Source organism: Sorex fumeus, unplaced genomic scaffold (assembly GCF_029834395.1).
Source record: "Sorex fumeus unplaced genomic scaffold, SorFum_2.1 ptg000041l, whole genome shotgun sequence".
NCBI lineage: Eukaryota > Metazoa > Chordata > Mammalia > Eulipotyphla > Soricidae > Sorex > Sorex fumeus.
In genome coordinates this window covers 8,209,564-8,227,971 of record NW_026606098.1, presented here as the reverse complement: position 1 = coordinate 8,227,971, position 18,408 = coordinate 8,209,564, and the positions used below count along the sequence as shown (strand labels likewise).

The 18,408-nt window shown below is 61.6% G+C and overlaps 1 protein-coding gene across 1 annotated transcript; it reads right to left on the bottom strand.

Annotated features, from left to right (window-relative positions):
• Window positions 1-667: 667 nt before the first annotated feature.
• Window positions 668-18,225, bottom strand: NCAN (neurocan). Its single transcript, XM_056119682.1, has 15 exons — window positions 18,089-18,225; window positions 13,428-13,507; window positions 12,372-12,767; window positions 11,240-11,414; window positions 11,030-11,157; window positions 10,021-10,314; window positions 8,567-9,193; window positions 7,186-8,445; window positions 5,372-5,488; window positions 4,516-4,629; window positions 4,213-4,371; window positions 3,831-3,913; window positions 1,787-1,931; window positions 1,087-1,269; window positions 668-992 (listed from the first exon to the last, which is right to left on the bottom strand). Exons 2-15 carry the CDS (start codon window positions 13,498-13,500, stop codon window positions 850-852), a joined length of 3,897 nt encoding a protein of 1,298 aa, XP_055975657.1. The 5' UTR covers window positions 13,501-13,507; window positions 18,089-18,225; the 3' UTR covers window positions 668-849.
• Window positions 18,226-18,408: the final 183 nt, after the last annotated feature.

Sequence of the window (18,408 nt, the reverse complement as noted above, 5' to 3'; positions counted from 1 at the left end):
AGGATGGACTTTCCGGCCTGCAGTTCTCTTCCTTCTCCTCCTGGGGGCGCCGGTCCAGGCTGCGCAGTGGGCCGGGAGGCAAGGTGACGGCTAAGGAAGTGTGTGTGCCTTTCCTCCAGTCTGGGGTGGGGTGGGGTGGGGTGGGGTGGGGACACGGACAGGGGCACTGCTGGCGGGGTGGGAGATGGGCGCTGAGCTAGAAAACGGGGCACCCTGGGGGTGCGGGATGGAGGTTCGTTGTCTCCCTGAGTGATGGAGGGGGAAGAACTGTGGGCTGGCCCAGACCGAAACCGCCTCCTGGCGCCCCCACCAACGAGCCACCAAACCCCAGCCCTGGACCGGCCCTTTTGCGGGGGCGTTGCGGGGGAGGTTAGGGGACACTGAGTCCACAGCGCACAACGGCCCTAACCAAGGGCACCTGGAGGTGGGTCCTGCGACAAGGCGGTCAGCCACCGGAGTGAGCACGTGGTGCAGCCCTGAGGCAGCCCTGGTCACTGGAGGGACTCCCCGAAGTCCCCCACTGCCGAGGGCAGGGGGCCGTCCTCCCAGCCAGCTCTGCCCCCGCCCTGCGAGCCCACGGAGGGTGGCAGAAGCGGCTCTCGGCGGGCCCGCACTCCAGGGCTCCCCCTCGCGCCGACTTCGGGTAGCACGGCCTCCGCGTGAGCACCTGCGAACGAGGGGGACGGGGCGGGATGGGGTGGGGGGTTTGTACAAAGGATAGAAAGTGGGGTCGGGGGCAGGGATCGGGACTCGGGCCCTCTGGTTGCTCTCTGGGTTCTGTGTGCCTTGGGAAAGAAGGTTCCAGAGCCCGCGTGCGGGGGCTTGTGCTTGCTCGGCCGGGCGGGCGCGTCAGCAGAAGTTCCCTCCCTCGGGCTCCCAGTCCTCGGGCCGCCCGTGGCGTTTCCTGCGCTCCTGACCGGGCTGGCGGTGACGGTGCGGGTGGCGGTGCGGGTGGTGGCCGTGGTGCCGCCGCATGCGATGGGACCGTCTGGCTGCAGGGGCGGGACGTTGGGGGGACGAGAGGTCAAGGCGCAGGGGTAGAGGGCGGTGGGGAGCGGTGCCCTCCCTGCCTCCAGTGCGACTTACGCCTCGTGCAGACGATCTGAGGCCGCTCCCAGTGGCCGTTGCTGCGACACCGGATCACGGCCACGTGGTGCTGGGCGAAGCCCGGATGGCACTGGTAGCGGACCGTGGCGTGCACGTTGTACTTGGCCTTGCGGGCGCCCACGGGGGAGGCATTCTCCACGGCCGGAGGGGCCCCGCACAGCACTGCCCACAGAGACAGGGGGACTGTCCTGATGGGGGCACGTGGCCCTCCCCACGGTCCTTACCCTGTGACCCCTCAGGGCTCCACAGCCTTGTCTCCTCCACCCAGACCCTCGGGCTCCTAGAGCACCCCTGCATCTGTGCTGGAGGGTAGGGGACACAGCCTGATGGTCAGTGAGTGCAGGTGGGCGCACCTGTGTCCTCATACACATGGGGATAGCTGTGCCTTGGTGCACATGTAGGAGATGGGGAGGGAGGGATGGACCCTGTGTGTGTCTGTCCCCGTGTGTTCCTGTGTATCCATCCTGTGTACCTGCCCCGTGTGTCCAACCCGTGTGTCCATCCCATGTGTCCATCCCGGTGTGTTCATCCCATGTGTCCATCCCTCTGTCCACCCAGTGTGTCAGTCCCTGTGTGTCTGCCCCCATGTGTGTCCGTCCCTGTGTGTCCATCCCATGTCAGTCCCTGTGTGTCTGCCCCGTGTTCGTGTGTCCGTCCCTGCGTGTCGTTCGGGGCATACCTGTGCCTTTCTCACACACGTAGGGCAGCTTGTAGTTGCAGGGCACGTCGTTCCAGCGCCCGCTCTCGTGCGCCACCATCACTACACAGTCCTCCCCGCCCGCAAAGAAGTTGTCAGGCTGCTTCTCCCTCCAGTTCTCGTATTGCTGTAGGAAGGCACATAGAGCCCGCCTCAGTGCTGAGGGTGTAGCCTGGTTGGCCACGTGTGGGGCCAGCACCTACCCACCATCCCCTCTCCAGCCTCCATTTTATATTTATTATTTGTCCCACCCAGAGATGCTCAGGGCTCACCCCTGGCTCTGTACTCAGGAATCACTCCTGGCGGTGCTCAGACCCTCAGGTGGTGCACCTTTGGGGTGCTGGGGAATCGAACCTAGGTTGGCCGTGTACATGGCCAATGCCCTCCCCATTGTGCTAAGGCCAGAGCACAGGTGCACGCAGATGCCCGGGGCTTGATCCCCCACACACCATGGGCCCCTGAGCGCAATCTCAAGCAAAATAATAAAAACAAAAAGGTCCCTGGGTAAAGGGCCTCCTTGTGGGGGCGGTGGAATGTTCTGGGATCAAATGGAGGCGGTGGCAGCTCCTCAATACCATGGTGCCCAGTGCTGCTTGAAAATGACTCCCCATGGGCTGGGATTGTGACTCAGTGGCACAGAGCATGGCCTGCCTGTGGGCAGGTGGCCCGGGTTCCGTTCCCACTGCCAGAGGGCCTCTGACACGGCCCCCACAGGAAGAAAAGTTTTTTGGGAGGATGGTGCTCAGGACTTACTCTGACACATAAGGTGCCAGAGATCAAATCGGACACTGGTCGTGTGCGAGGCAAGCACTCCTGTGGAAAAGATCTTTTTAAAAATAACAACAGCGGGGCTGGAGTGATAGCACAGCGGGTAGGACGTTTGCCTTGCACATGGATGACCCGGGTTCAAGTCCCAGCATCCCATATGGTCCCCTGAGCACCGCCAGGAGTAACTCCTGACTGCAGAGCCAGGAGTAACCCCTGTGCATCGCCAGGTGTGACCCAAAAAGCAAAAAAAAAATAATAATAAAAATAACAACAGGACCGGAGCAATAGTACAGCGGATAGGGCGTTTACCTTGCACGCGACTGACCAGGGTTCAATCCCCGGCATCCCATATGGTCCCCCAAGCACCGCCAGGAGTAATTCCTGGGTGCATGAGCCAGGAGTAACCCCTGTGCATTGCTGAGTGTAACCCAAAAAAGTTCATCATTTGCTCGAGCGGGCCCAGTAACGTCTCCATCATGAGACTTGTTACTGTGTTTAGCATATCGAATACATCACGGGGAGCTTGCCAGGCTCTGCCGTGCGGGCGAGATACTCTCGGTAGCTTGCCGGGCTCTCCGAGAGGGGCGGAGGAATCGAACTCGGGTCGGCCGTGTTGGCTGCGTGTAAGGCAAAAGCCCTACCGCTGTGCTATCACTCCAGGGCAGAGCATTTGACTGACCCAAAAAAGTAAAAAAATTTAAAAAAAAGACTCATTGTGTGTCTTATGAATTTCATCCTCAATATTTTAGGGTCCACAGTCAGCAAACGCTCAGGGCTTACACCTCAGTCTGCGCTCAGGGCTCACTCCTGGCTGGGTTCTGGGAAACACATGGGGCACGGGGGTTGCAAGGCAAGATGCCTCCCCGCTGGACTGTTGCTCTGGCCCCTTATCCTCAATTTATGAGGCCTCTGCGATCTAGCTGGAATGCGACAGTGGTAGAGAAAGTGATTGGTGTTTTCTGAGGGTTTCTGGGGTCAGATGCCGGGAGGTAACACAGAGCATCTGGGTGTCCATGTGTATGGGTGGGGTGCGCGACTCTGCTCCTTTCCTAGGCCTGCAGCCTCCGAAGAGGCTGTTGAAATCTGCAGGCTGGGAGACGAGGCTGGTGGGCTTCGGATTCCGGGGGCGCTCCTTTGCAGAATCCCCTTGGACAGAATCCAGAAAGTTGCCTTATCTGGAGCAATCCAGCTACCCAAGAAGGGGGAAACTTTAGCCTGCAGGTGGCCGGCAGGGAAGAGGCTCTGATGCCCCACTCACCAGTGCCGTGTTGTCCGTCCACTGGAAGTCCCGCTCCACTATCCGGTCATTCAGGCCTATCCACGTGTTCTCACGCCCAAAGCCTGCAGGGCGAGGTGAAATAATGAGCAGGGCGCTGTGGGTGGGCCACAGCCTGGGAGGCAGATCATTAGGCGGAGCCACACCCTGGGGCGGGGCTTCTGGCGCCGCCACGCCCCTGTGTGGCTTCAGGTGGGCGAAGCCACGCCCAGGGGCTGCCAACAGCGGGGTGCCTTTGCTCGATTCCTAAGCCTGCAACCTCTGAAGCAGGGCTTCTGCTGTGAGGTGCGGGACCTCATTTCCCTTCTGCTCCCACCACCATCAGGTAGGGTCCCACCCCGCCTCTCCCCTCCCGGGTTCCTACTGTTAATGAAGTTGTGTTCTTCCTCCGAGTGCACGCTGGCCAGGTGGCCAGCTCGGCGGCGACAGTCCCTCTCGGCATCCTCCCACGCCCGCCGGTGGGCGAAGTAGCGGTAGCAATGTCCTTGGAACTTGTGCCAACCACGGTCACAGCCCTCAGTGTCTGAGGGGAGGAGTGGGAGCCATTGCAGCAATGACTGGCCTCCCGAGAAAGGGGAGGCCAAGGTCCTGACTGGGGAACGGGTCCTTTATGCCCGCCCCATTGATTGGGTTGGGGCCAGCCCCTCCCCATCCCCAGGGACCACACCTTTTTCACATGAGCTGCCGCCATAGCTGGGGAGGCAGAGGCAGACGAAGCCATTGACCTCATCGATGCACGTGCCACCGTTCTCACAGGGGCTGGACAAGCAATCATCCACGTCTGCGGGGTCAGCGGGGCACAGGTCAGAGCCCCGGCTCCAGGGAACCCGCAAACCTGCCCAGACCAGTCAGCGTCCCGCAGCCCTGTACAATGCTAGAACTCATGCAGGGACCTGGGCAGTCCTCCAGTGGGGCTGGAAGCCGGGACTCAGCCCATCCGACAATTTTGTTTTTCCTTTTGGGTGTCACTCAGCGATGCTCAGGTTACTTCTGGCAGTGCTTGGGGGACCATATGGGATGCTGGGAATCGAACCCAGGTTGGCCGTGTGCTAGGCAAACGCCCTATCCAATACACTATCGCTCCAGCCCCCCATCCTACATTAATATCAATTCATCAGTGCCCGCTGGGCAGCTGAAACCAGGGTACAGACCCCCTGCTCCAGAACACAAGGTGGTCGGTCCCCGAGCTGCAGCATCCGGAGCGAGGAGGGAGAGGGATGGACTTATCAGAGGGTGGGGGACACGGGACCTGAGAATTTGCCAGGAGCCAGGGTGTTCAGATTTTGCTTCTGCCTTGGTGCTCAGGGATCACTCCTGGGGGTTCTCGGGGGACCATATGGGGTGCCAGGGATCGAACCGAGGTTGCCCTCCCTGCTCTCCTGTCGCTCCGGTCCCTCATTGTCATTTCACAGCCTGTTGCAAACCCCATGTCAGCTGCCAGAGAGGGCAAGGGGCGGGGCCAGAGGAGCCTGCGCCTGGATCAGGACCCCCGTCCAGGTAAGGGGGGACATGTAGACACTGACCAATCTCACAGTTCTCGCCGGCGAAGCCCACTGCACAGCTGCAGCCGTACACGGTGCCGTTGGCACTGCACGTGCCTCCATGGAGACAGGGGCTGTTCTCACAGGGGTCCAGGGGCGCTGCCGGAAGGACACGCAGTTTGGTCAGAGGTCTCAGAGCCCCAGCCTCCCCCACTTCCGCTCGCCTGTCCCTACCCCTGGTGGCCTGGATGCTTTGTGGGGTCCACCCTGGAGCCAAAGATGAGAACTTATACCCCCTCCTTCAACTGACCCCTGTTCCTGGCCAGAGCAGCACCCCCTGCTGCTGTGGGGGGACCCTGGCACAGAGAAAGACATCGCCATCCTCAGAGTCACACAGAATGGCCACAGCCCCTGTGACCCACGTTTCTCTTAAGCTGGTGGTGTTGGGCTCAGGTGGCTCAGGGACTAATCATGGTTGTTCTCAGGAATCACCCCTGGCAGTGCTCGGGAAGCCCTAAGTGTGCCGGGGATCAGAGCAGAGATGGACAGTGAGCAAGGGCAGCACCCAAACCAGTGAGCCATCTCTCCGGCCCTGAATTTGTTTCTGCTTCTCCTTGGTGGGGGCCTCATAAGAAACTAAAGCTGTCCAGAGCCACAGAACAGGGTGAAGGCGCTGGTCGCTCAATATTGCATGGGGGTCCTCTGAGCACCGCCAGAAGTGACCCTTGAGCACAAAGTCAGGAGTAACTCCTATGACCCCACGTGGGACCCCAAATAAAGTAGAAGAGAAAGGCATGCTCTCTTGATTCCCCCCAGCCCACTTCTGGGGGCATAGAGGTCGCGGGCAGCTGACAATGTGGTGGGACAGATGCTCAGGGCCTTTGCTTAAAGTTCTGGGCTCCCTCCAGGCGAGGGGGACAGCAGGACCCCAGCCCATGAGCCCCTGCACGTGTAAGCACATGCCTGGGAGGTGTGAGCCCCGCCAGGTGGCCCGAGGTGGCGATGCCTGCCCACGGACTGGAGTGACTCAGTCTCTCGCTAGAGCTCAGGCTATTTTTGGCCTAATTAGCATTTCTGCTGCCTGAAGGAGGGAGGGGGCAGCGGCAGGGGTGAGGGCTGCAAGGAGAGACCCAGAACGCATCCAGGAGCTGCCTCCTGGACCCTGCATCCCCCCAGAGCCTCTGTTCTCAGCGGTGTCCCTCCCCCCAGCGCACCCCCACTTTGCTGATCACAAAGCCCTTTCTCCTGGGCAGCCCCACTTAGGGTCTCTGTCCTGGCCCCTCCCTGTGAGTCTCTCGGTCTGCAGCGGGGCAGACGCTTGCCTTGTGCATGGCTACCCCGGGTTCGATTCCCGGCACTGCCCAGGGTCCCTCAAGTACCTCTAGGAGTGATCCCTGAACACTGCCAGGTGTGCACCCCCCAAAAAAAGGGTAGAACTTTTTTTTTTGCTTTTTTGGGTCACACCCAGCGATGCTCAGGGGTCACTCCTAACCCTACACTCAGGAATTCCTCCTGGTGGTGCTGGGGGACCATATGGGATGCCGGAGATGAACCTGGGTGGGCCGGTGCAAGGCAAACGCCCTACCTGCTGTGCTATCGCTCTGGCCCCAAAAGGGTAGAACTTGATGGACAAAGAAGGACCAAGAAGGATGCCCCCAGATTCTTATTATTTCCTGAACACTGAAGGTCGCACTGAGCAGCCCAGCTCAGAGCTGACAGAGAGACTCGGGGAGCTGAGATCATCCCCAAATCCATGCTTGGGCCAGCGCCACCTCCACCCTCTCCAAAGGTTCTGGGGACCATCCAGACCTCTCCAGCTGCCTTGCTCTGGGCTCCACCTCAGACAAGCAACTCACCCTCTGGCGCACTGCCGCTCGTGGGGGTCCCCAGTGGAACCAGCTCCTCACCGCTGGCTGCCTCCTCCCAGAAGCCCTCTACATCAGGGTTTCCTGCCAGCACATCCAGCTCCGTGGCGCCCGGGCTCAGGGAGGCAGGTAGCAGGGTGCCAGGGGAGTCCCCTGAGAAAGCAGAGGTGGGTTCCTCCAAGCTGGCTGTGGGTGTGGTCTCCGGAGGAATGAGGGCTGGCTTCCCCAGGGGGCTGCCCTGGGGCAGAGGACCTGCAGTCCCCAGCACACCCTGTGTCCCCGGGGGGCGGGGTTCAGGGCTCTCCAGCTCCAGTAGGGGTGGGGAATTTGAGGAAGCAGCTGCTGGGACCCCAACTGCATCCCTCGGGTCCAGGGACGTGAGGGACGTGCCCATGGCTGTGTCTGTAGCCTCAGAAGCAAGCAGTGTGGGGCCTGGGCTGCTGGCCAGCATCGAGGACCCTGGTACCTCACTGTCACCAGCAGGTGGCCCTGCAACTGTGGTCCAAGGCCCCAAATTCAAGGTGGCCCTAGGCATCAAGGATGCCCCAGGCCCCCCAGAGGGGGTGGAGTTGGGGTGCAGGTCCACCTGGTCTTGGGTGGGAAGTGAGAGCTCATCCAGAGGGGCTGGAGATGAGGGGACCCCAGGATCGGTGGCAGCCAGGCTGGTGATGACATCCGTCACCTGCCCAGCCAGAGAAGCTGGGGGTCTGGTTCCCTCCTCGCCTGCAGAGTCGGCCCTTGGGGGACTTGGACTGGCCTCAGCTGGAGGTTCCGGGTCTGCCCATAAGGGTGCTGGGGAGCCTCCCACCCCCAGGCTGTGGGCCAACACGGTCGTGGTCCCACTGGGGCTGGCTGGGCGTGAGGACGGCGACAGGGGATGACCATCTGCACCTCCAGGGTCCTGGGTGCCAGCCCCAGGTTCTGGGACAGTGGCTGTGTCCTCACTGGGTCTCTCCACCCCGTGGGTCTCAGTGGTGGCAGGGACCGGTGGGGGTGGCAGGAGCCACAATTTGGGAGCCCGGAGCATGGCCACGATGGGGAGGTCCGGGGAAGTAACCGCCCCGGGAGCAGGGCTGGATGATTCAGAGGGGGTGAAGGCCCAGGTAGGGGCGGGGCTGGCCGCCGTCAGACCAGGGCCTGGGGTGGCCTCTTGATGCAGTCCGGGGGCCCTGCTGGAGTCCGGGGGGCCGAGTGGGGCTCCAGTGGGGGGCCACAGCCAGGGCTCAGGGGGGCTCCTGTCACCAGCAGAGCCTGCAAAAATCAAGCCCAGGCATCAGCCGCGGCCCCGCAGGGCGGGCATTGGGCGGGAGCGGGGAGGTGGAGTCAGCTGGGCTCTGAGCGCATGCGCGGAAGCTTCCAGGGCCTAACTCACCAGGTCTGGGACCCTCCACCTCGTTGGTCAGCACGGCCCAGGGGTCTTCGCTCCAGCCACTCTCCGACGCAGCTCCCGTGGCCCGTGGGGGCTCCACATGGTTCCCCGCGGCCTCTGGGGCAGGAGCGTCCAGCGCCCCCTCTGGCCCCCGCTGGGGCTCCTGATGCTGAAAGTGACGACCGTTCAACCCCTTGAAACGGCCCCTTTTCCTGGGCGGGGGGCTGACTGGGGTCTCCTCTGTGTCTGGGCCTGCTGCCTGCACGCTGTGGGCACTAGGGGCCACACTGCTTGGCCACACGCGCCCGGCCTCCTGGGAAAGCATGGAGGGCGACGTGGGGACCCCCGGGGTGGGGTGGGGGGTGCCTGGGATCTCCTGCTTCGCAGGCACCGTCATGGGTTCTTCCTCCCCACTGGACACCATCAGCTCCTGGAAGTCCGTGGTGACCACCTCCGCCTCCTGGAGCCCTTTCTCCTCCTTCTCCTCTTCCTCCTCTTCTTCCTCCTCCTCCTCTGCAGCCAGGCTGGGCTCCAGTTCTCGGGCTGGGGGCCCTTCTGCAGAAAGTATCTCCCCCTCATCCCCAGAAGAGCGGGGCTCTGGGTCTCCTTGTGGAGGTGTCAGGTGATGAGCTGCGGGGGCAGGGGGGAGGGGGGAAGCCGTGTCAAGTTCTGACCTGCTGAGAAGTCCTGTCTGCGGTCTAGCCGCAGCGGCATGTCCTGCCTGGGCAGCTCTAGTGCTGGAGGTGAATTCTGGGACCCCGCGCCCGCCACCCGAGAGAGGTGCCAAAGTTGCCACCCCCAGCGCACAACTCATGGGCAAGGCATAGGTGAGCCTGATGGAAGAAAAGGCAGGGACAGACGTGGCCTTGGAACAAGGGAGAATAGAAGATGGAGGTTCTCGGGTCCTGGAGTTGCAGCGTCCATCTGCCCGCCCCTTCCTGGATGGCAGCCAAAAGAGCATCACCCCCAGCAAGGGTCACCTAAGGGCGTGGCTCCCACCCGCTCCTTCCGTGGGTAGGTTTGTGGGCACGGCCTTTGTGGGCGTGGCCTCATCCTCCAGGCTCTTTGGGGCGTGGCTTTGCTCAGGGCAAGTCCAGCAGCCAATCAGAACGCAGAGCGCAGGGGCGTGGCCTCCGCCCAGGCGCAAGTTCTTGGGGACCCAGCCTCTGTGTAACCTCTTTGCCGGGTTGGAGACGCCCATCGTGGGCGTGTTCTTGGTGTGACCTGCAGGGACCCCTCCATGGCAGTCGTATCCTCTATCCCGCAGAGGGCCACCACCCAAGGGTCATTCCTCGCTCAGTGCTCAAAGCTCACCCTGGAGGTACTGGGGACTGCAAGGCAAGTGCCTTTGTAACGCCCCCTCCCAGGGGTACTCTTGGGGAGGTGGTCAGCATAGGACCCTCGCTCTGCGTATGGCCACCCTCTGGACATGCTCTCACCCCATGCACCCCACGCACCTCGGAAGCAGTAGGCATCGAAGCGGGCTGAAGGTGCCGGGAAGCCAGTGCGGTTGGCGAAGCGGTAAACGGTGCGCACGCCCGGAGCTGGACCCCCACAGCGCCGCCGCGGGGTCTGGATCGGGTAGCGCACGCTGCCATCGGCTAGCCAGCCCGGGTCACACTGGTCCAGGCCCTCGTGCCATGCCAGGTGCAGCTGCCCCACCGAGGCCAGCGTGGCGCCCTGGCGACGGCACTGCGCACGCGCGCCATCCAGTGTCAGGCGGCCGGCGGGGCCCACGTAGAAGACCTCACCTGTTGGGGGCGGGGGAGGGGGGTGCGGTGGGGTGAGGGGCGGCTGATGACCGCCTCCAGAGCCACGAAAACGATTCTCATTGCAACGAGTCCATCGTTGTGTTTTTGGTGTTGGTTTTGTTTGGGGGAGGTGTTGGTTTGGATTGCGGGGGTTTGGGGGTCACTCCCAGAGGTGCTGGAGAGGGGTTTGAAGGAATGAGTCACAAGTGTTCCTGTACGCAAAGCATGCACTCCAACCCTTTGCGTCCCTGACTTGTTTTAATGAAGCTTCAGAGAAAGGCGGAGGGCACCGGAGGGCCTCTCTGAAGCAGGTGGGGTTGGTGGTGCCTGGGAGTGGGGGTTGGTCATGCTGCCTTGGGGAGCCACCCGGAGCCTGGATGTACATGGCCTGTGCTTGAACTCCCCCCACTCTTTTGTTTTTGGGTCACATTCAGCATTGCGCAGGAATTACTCCTGGCTCTACACTCAAGACATTACTCTTGACAGTGCTCGGGGGACCCTATGCCAAGGATTGAACCTGGGTGTGCTATGTGCAAGGCAAGCCCCCTCCTTTCTGTCCAAGCTCTCCAGGCTTCCGTGCATTACCCCTCGGCTAATCACCAGAGCTCAGAGATGGCAGGCTCAGAGAAAACAGAGCCAGGCAGGGACTTAGGGAGAGGTGGGTGGTGGGCAGGATAATGGGCTAGGATGTGGGTTCTGGCAGCCCTGGACTTACCCCCCAGCTCCCGGGCAAAGCAATACACATCATAGAGTTCATGAGGGTCACGCCTGCCGTAGCTCCGAACCCCCGGAAGGCTGCTTCGGTCGCCATAGCAACCAGGCCTCGACTGAGTGATGGGATACCTGGCAAGGCAAGGAGGGATTTGGCATGAGTAGTCCTGGCCTGCACCCACCCCCACCCCAGGGCCCTCTGTCGCCCCCTCACCGGACGGTGCGGTCGGAGAGCCAGCCAGCATCACAGTTGTCCAGGCCATCCTCAAAGGCGGCCTGCAGGTGGCGTGGGGCAGCGATGGTGGCCGAGCCCATGCGGCATGCCTCCCGGGCCTCAGCAAAGGTCAGCGCATAGCGGTCCCGGGCTGCCCGGTAGTGAAACACGACGCCTAATAGGGGAGACAATGGGACAGATGGGGGGGCGGGTGATGCATCAGTTCATTTAGAGAAGAGGGTCCAGAGCAGTAAGACAGCGCGGAGGGCACTGTCCTTGCATGAAGCCGACCCAGGTTCGATCCCCAGCACCCCACAGGGTCCCTTGTGATCAGAAATGATCCTTGAGTGCAGAGCCAGGATTATCCCTTGAGCATGACCACAAGTGGGTTCCCTCCTCCCCCAAAATATAATTGTTTTGAAGCAATAGCCAGTGGTGTTTAGGTCTTTGTCCTGGTCAGTCCTGCTGGCGCTGGGGAGGGGGACATCTGTACTCAGGAATAGAATCCAGAATTCACCCATGCACCTTAACCTCTATACAACCTCCCAGTCCCGGGTTCCTTTGTGACACAGAAACTTCCTTTTGCTTTTGTCAAAGTGGTCACAGACTTAAGAAAAGGGCTGGGCGGTGGCTCAGTGTGAAGCTCGTGTCGTACACCCATGAGACCAGGTTCAATGCCTGGCACTGGGGGAAGAAAACCGGGTCACGGAAGCCCATGAAACAGTGCAGTGAAGCAGGTCAGAACAAAGGGACAGGGGCTGGAGTGATAGCACAGCGGGTAGGGCGTTTGCCTTGCAACCGGCCAACACGGGTTCGATTCCCAGCATCCCATATGATCCCCTGAGCACTGCCAGGAGTAATTCCTGAGTGCAGAGCCAGAAGTAACCCCTGTGCATTGTCAGGTGTGACCCAAAAAGAAAAAAAAAAGAAGAGAGGGACAATGAGGGCATCATCAGATCCAAAGACAACCACACTGGAGCCAGAGACGTGGCGGTGACCGACTTTCCGACTCCGCCCACAACGGGCCATGCCCCCATCCCGCCCACCCGACCCTGCCCCCTCCTAGGCCCGCCCCTTCTGGTACCGACCCCTCCGGCTCCGCTTCCCGCTGTCCCTCCCTCTTGCCTCTTACCGGTCACCTCGAGGGGCACGAGGTCTTGCTCATCATCGATGCCCCGCACCACCTGGCAGCTGTAGAGGCCCGAGTCGCTGGCGCGCAGCGGCCCCAGTAGGAGCGTGGCATTGGCTCGATGCCGGGGGTAGGCGGGCAGCGACACACGGCCCTGCCAGCCCTTGGCCACACGCACAACGTTGTCCTTGGCCACAAGGATGGGCGTGTCTTGCCGCTGGCCAGATGCCGTGCGCACCTTGGTCCATTTGATGCGGGGCGCCTCTCGACTGGCGTCGGGCCGCGGCCGCACGACGAACAGGCAGGGCAGAGCCACCAGCTCGGCCAGCGCGGCACGCACAGGCCCAGGGCCCAACTTCTGCAGGTAGAGTCCTTTGTCTGCGCTGCTACTCTGGGTGCCTGGGGGCGGGGGTGAGGGGGCCCGGCTCAGGGACGTAGTCCAGCACACTGTCTCTCACCGGACAGAGAAGGCCACACAGGGCAGCTGCTCAAACCCACCTCCGTGACCAAATCAGCCCGTTTGATTTTCAGAACTTTTGTAGCAGTAGCCAACTTAATATCTTTGGTTGGGGGGAGAGCGCTGGTTGAGGAAATTGAGGTTCAGAGACATACAACTGATCTGATAACCCAGAGCAAAGCAGAGGGACTGGAAACACAGGGCCAGGCACGCGGAGGGCCCTGGGCATGCGGAAGGCCCCGAGCCGCCAACTGCCCATCCTGGCAGGCAGCCCCAGTGGGCTATGCCGGGAGCCTCATTTCTCTCTTGCTTCCTCTGTTCAGCTCACCTCAGCCAAAACCTGCGAGGCAGGAACCTCCAGCCCGGGCTGGCAAGTACTAAAAATAACTTTCAGGTGCCTTGTTCACTTTTGACTGTTCAAAGACCTTTTTCATCTATTCCTGTTTTCTTCTCCAGAACAACCCAGGGAAGCAGTGGGGGAAACATGCCAGTTAGGGACAGAGCCTGTCAGCCCCCAAATCCCAGCCTCTGTTTCTTACACATACATGCACACACACACGCATGCACACACACACACACATGCACACACACAAACCAATTACCTGGTTCCGCAGCCTCCAAGAGCAGGGCCTGTAGCATCAGCAGGCCTGCGGCCCAGACCCACAGGGTCCCCATCCTGGACCTGGAGGAAGAAGCAGAGGGATGGATGAACGGTCACGAAATCCCTGTGTTTGACTAGGCCTAGCCTTGCCTCCCCACATGCCTCCCTTGCAGATCAGAAAACCAGAAAGGCCAGTGACTCCTTTGGGGTCACACAGCCTGCGACCACCAAGGACCAAGCTGGAATTTGGACCCCGATGCCCAGCACACACTGTGGGGAAAGCAGACCCGGGGCTCTCGCTGCCCGTTCTGTGGCTGTGTGACCCTGGCAGGGCCTCAGTTCCTCACAGACTAGAGTGAAGAAATAGGCGTGAGTTGATGAGACCAGCTCGGCCATCGCACGAAAATGCTCAGGTGACCCGCAAAAAGGGCTGCATTTCAGCTGTTGTCACTGCTGCATTCGGTCTGACATGAACACGGGCAAGATCAAACCCCCCTATTCTGGAAACAGCCAGAGAGCTCCAGGGTGGGGTATGTGACTTGCACAAGGACCCAAGTTTATTTTTATATATTCTGACCCCAGCTGGCAGTGCTCAGGGCTGATTTCTGGCAGGGATTGGGTCCCCTATTCAATGCTAAGGAGAAAACAGGCGCTGGCCACTGCAAGGCAAATGCCCTGAGCCCTGTGCTGTCGCGGTGGCTCCAAGGCTTCAGGGCCTGCAGGGTCCCCAGCACCTCCTGGACGGGATGGTCCATGGCTCTCAGCACCATTGGCTTCATTTTGTTTTATTTTTTTGTTTCGGGGCTGCACCAGGCATTTCTCAGGACTGATTCTTGGCTCTGTGCTCAGGGATCACAGCTAGGGGCTCAGGGAACCCCATGGGATGCTGAGGATCAAACCCAAGCCAGACGCCTTCAAGGCAGATGTCCTCCCGCCATCCAATTTCTCCAGACCCATCTGATAGTTTCACTCAGCACCCATTTGCTGGTCCTGAGCACTGACCAGTCCTGGGATTGACCTCCAGGCCCCTGGGGAGCCCCCTCACCCCTGCAAAAGTGTTTTAAAAGACTGAGCAGCCATAGAGAAGTGGGCAGGCTGAGTGCACGTCCCTGTGCGGAATGGTCCCACTAAGCTTCCAGAAGTGACCCCCAGGCACAGAGCTCAGGGAGTAGCCCCTGGGCACTGAGGGACGTGGCCAGAAAAAGGGAGACACTTTTTGGAGGGTCCCACTCCCAGCTATGTTCAGGGCTGTTCCTGGCTCAGTGTGCAAGGACCAGGGCATGTGGTGCAGGGATCGGACTAGGGCAGCAGCCACATGCTCTGGCCCCGAGTCCTCTCCCGCCCCGCCCCCACGCCTCCTCCACCCCAGTGCCCACCAGGCCCGCTAACCAGCCTTGAATCCGGGCCTTGCTGGCTGGCACGATTCTCAGCTTCAGTTCCAGGACGTGGCTGTCGCCAAGATTCTATTCTTGGCTCCTGGGATTTTTTTTTTGAGGCGATGCCAAATCCCAGCTGTAGGCAGGGGCCTCGCCCCAGCCCACCCCACTCTCCCTGCCCCCCCCAACCTTGTGGAGCTGCCTTGGGGGACTTGTGGGCCACGGGCAGCAGGTACCGTCCCCGACGCCCACGCGGTATCAAGCAAGCCCTGTGATGGATGCGGGGCCATGGCTGTGCCTGCCCAGACCCCACGTCCCTGCAGAGACCAGAAATCCAGTCTCCAGCCGGCGCCGTGGGGGTCCATGGGAATCAGAGCTTCACCCAGACACCAGCTCCTGTGCCCCCTCTAAGGCTTGCACCCCCTAAGAAGGGTAGCGAGGATGGGGTCAGCACTGCCCCCCGCGGACTCTGTCCATGGTGCTGAAGCCTGCAGCCGGCAACCAGGAGCACTGGCTCCACCTCTTACTGAGGCACTCAACCCCAGGAATCAGAGAGGGCATGTGATATGCCTGAGGCTGCACAGCAGGACGGAGTCTTGTCCTGAGATGGTGCCCCCTGCCACTGCCTTGTCAATGTCTGTGTCTCCGCTTCCCTTCTGGGCATCTATAGATTCCTGCTCAGGGCCTGAACAACTGTGGGATCCTAGAGGGCTGTTCCAGCCGAGCATCGTCAGGTCCCAGGGTGGCCTCATGGGGTGAGGTCAGAGGACCCTCTCGCTTTCCCTCTCCCCTCTCTCTCTCTGTCTCTGTCTCACTCTTGTCTCTCTCCCCGACACACAGGTATGCTTCAGACCTGGCACTGGGCCCATCCTCTGCTCCCTGTACTCAGCATGACCCCAGAGACTCTGCTTAAAGCTCTCTGTGCCTCAGTTTCCCCACCTGTAAAACAGGAATCCATACCTCAGAAGGTTCTTTCTTTTTTTTTTTTTTGTCTCTTTCTGTTTGTTGGGTTTTGGCCACACCCAGCAGTGCTCAGGGCTTACTCCTGACTGCACTCAGGAATCACTCCTGGCAGTGCTCAGGGAAACCAGGATTGAACCCAGGTCAGCCATGTGCAAGGCAAGCGCCTTCCCCACTGTCCTGTCGCTCGGGTCCTCAGAGGTTCTTGTGAGGAAGGAAAGAGCTCAGGCTTGTCCGGTCCCAGGAATCCTAGAATCCCCACGGCCTGCTGGCAGTTCTGGCAGTTCCAGGTTCTGGTGCAGCCCCCCCACCCCATCCATCAGGCACACTCATCCCCTTCACTGGTGCCCTCAAACACCTGCACCCCCTTCTCTTAAAACACCTCTACTGGAAGGAAGCGAGAGGTGAGCATTGACACAGCTGCCGGGGGCCTGGGCCCCTCGTGAATAATGCAGGAGCTCATGCATATGCAATCAGGGGGCTGCCTGGAGGAAGAGGGGCAAGGTGGGGGCTGGGCTGCACAGAAGGGAGGGAATGTGTATGTGTGTGATGTGTGTGTGTGAGAGAGAGAGAGAGAAAGAGAGAGAGAGAGAGAGAGACCCTTCCCCAGACCCTCCTCCCCACTCTTCAGCATCATGTGTGGGGGTAGGTGAGTGCCAAGAGCATTTCTATGTGCGAAGGTCTGACACTTCAGGGTACTGTGTCCAGGGACACTGGTGAGGGGGTGCCCTGTGGGGTGTCTGTCTGTGCTCTGGGTGGAGCTGGGGACCCGGGGACCCGGAGTGGCTGCCCCAGGCAAGAGCAGGGATGTGTGTCTTGGGGGCGGGAGCCAGTACGCCTGTCTGGGTTCCGGGCATGTGGAGGAAGGAAGCCAGACTGACCCCCAGGGGACCTGCACCCCTGCCCTGTCCCCACTCTGTCAGTTCCCAACTCTGCCCAAGGCCAGTCACGCAGAGAAGATGCTCTGGGTTCCCAGGGCGGGCGCACATCCCAGACAGCCCCGAGACCCCCCGGCGGCTTCCACGCGTGGTGACACTAACAAAGAGACAATCCGGGCATGGCGCCGCGCTCCCCGCTCCCCGCACCAGGCACACACCAGCTGGGAACGTGGCCCTGGGGACTGGCTGGCGCCCCTCCTCTGGCCGCCCGCCGTGGACCAGACACAAGTTCCTGACAAAGACACCCCTCCACATCAGACTCCCCGGAGAACCCCGACCCTCAGCAGCCCCTGGGCACAAAGCCCCCCCCCCCTCTGTAGGAGGCGCCCCTTTCTCAGGGAGATGTCAGCTGGGTCCTGGGGTCCCACACACAGACTTCCCCTCCCCCCTTCCCAGGGCCCAGCGCCAGCCCCCTCCTCTGCCTGGCTGTCTCCCATTCACGCTGTTGAGGAACAAAGCCGGTGTGCCTGGCTGGGGGTCCCAGCCCCCCACTTCCCAGCGCCTGTGTCTCCAAACCAAGCCAGAACCTTCACACAGGTCCTTAGGGAAATATGAGACTGAAGAAGAGAGGGTGAGGTGTCCTCAGGGAGGGAGGACGTGGTTAAAAGTGGAGGTGCCCCAGGCTGCCTCTTGGGGGGGGGCTGGGTGCCCCCACTGGTCCAGAAGCTCTGTAGTGGATGTCGCAGGGGGTTTGCACCCAGCATTCGCCCTGGAAGCCCAATGTGCTCCCTGGAGCGGGTAGCACCCCAAATCCAGGTCCTGGGCAAGCTGGGGACACCCCAAGGATGGAGCCTCCCAGAGCTTCTTCCCTTACTCAGACCACGGCAGTGACTACCCAGGCCGAAAGAGCAGGACAGGCGCCCCTCCCCCGAGGTGTGCAGACCCCTCCACACACACCAGCTGCCAGGCTGATCTGGGGTGCCCCCTCCCCGCTGCAGCCCAGCCGGAATCCAGTCCTCCATTCATCTGCAAATTGGGAATCCCCACTTAAAACCCTGGGGTGTCTCAGCTCAGACGCCCGGGTACTCTGTTCTGGAGTCCTGCATACAACATGTGGGTGTCCCCATCTTCTCCTCAGCACCGGGCGCCCCTCCTCTGGGTCTGGCTCCCAGCGCCCCCTCCCCAATTTTGACAGACCCACCCCGGCCAGGACCCGTTCCAACCTCGGGGTGCTGGCTCCTCGTTCCTCCGACAACCTCCTCTCCCATCACCGGTGGTGTCCCGCTGACTTTCCGCAGACCCCTCCCGTCACCCCGGGGGTTCCCCCCCTCCGCCCCCTGCCCATTCTGGGTTAGGGGGGCGTCTTTGATCCCTAATGCAGGACTCCGTTTTCAGATCCCGAGGACTGCTCCCCGCCGCGCGACACCCTCCCTACGACGGACCCCCACCTGGTTCCTAGCTCGGACGCATCGCGGGGCGCTCGGCCACCGGCACAAAGGACGCGGCTCGGCCCGCGCGGCACCGGGTCCAGCCCCGCGCCCTGCGCTCAGCTCGCCCGCGCCGCCGCGCGCTTATAAAGGGGCCGCCGGCCGCGCTGCGCATGCGCCCCCGCCCGGAGGCCGCTGCGGGAAGGAAGGGGCGCCTCTCCAGGACCCCCGCGCCGCCGCCCATTCGCCCACTGCCCTTCCGGGCATACTCCGTCCCACGCTCCTCCCTTCGCTCCAGGGGCCCCGGTGCGGGTCTCCTGATGCCCGGTAGTTGGATTGGC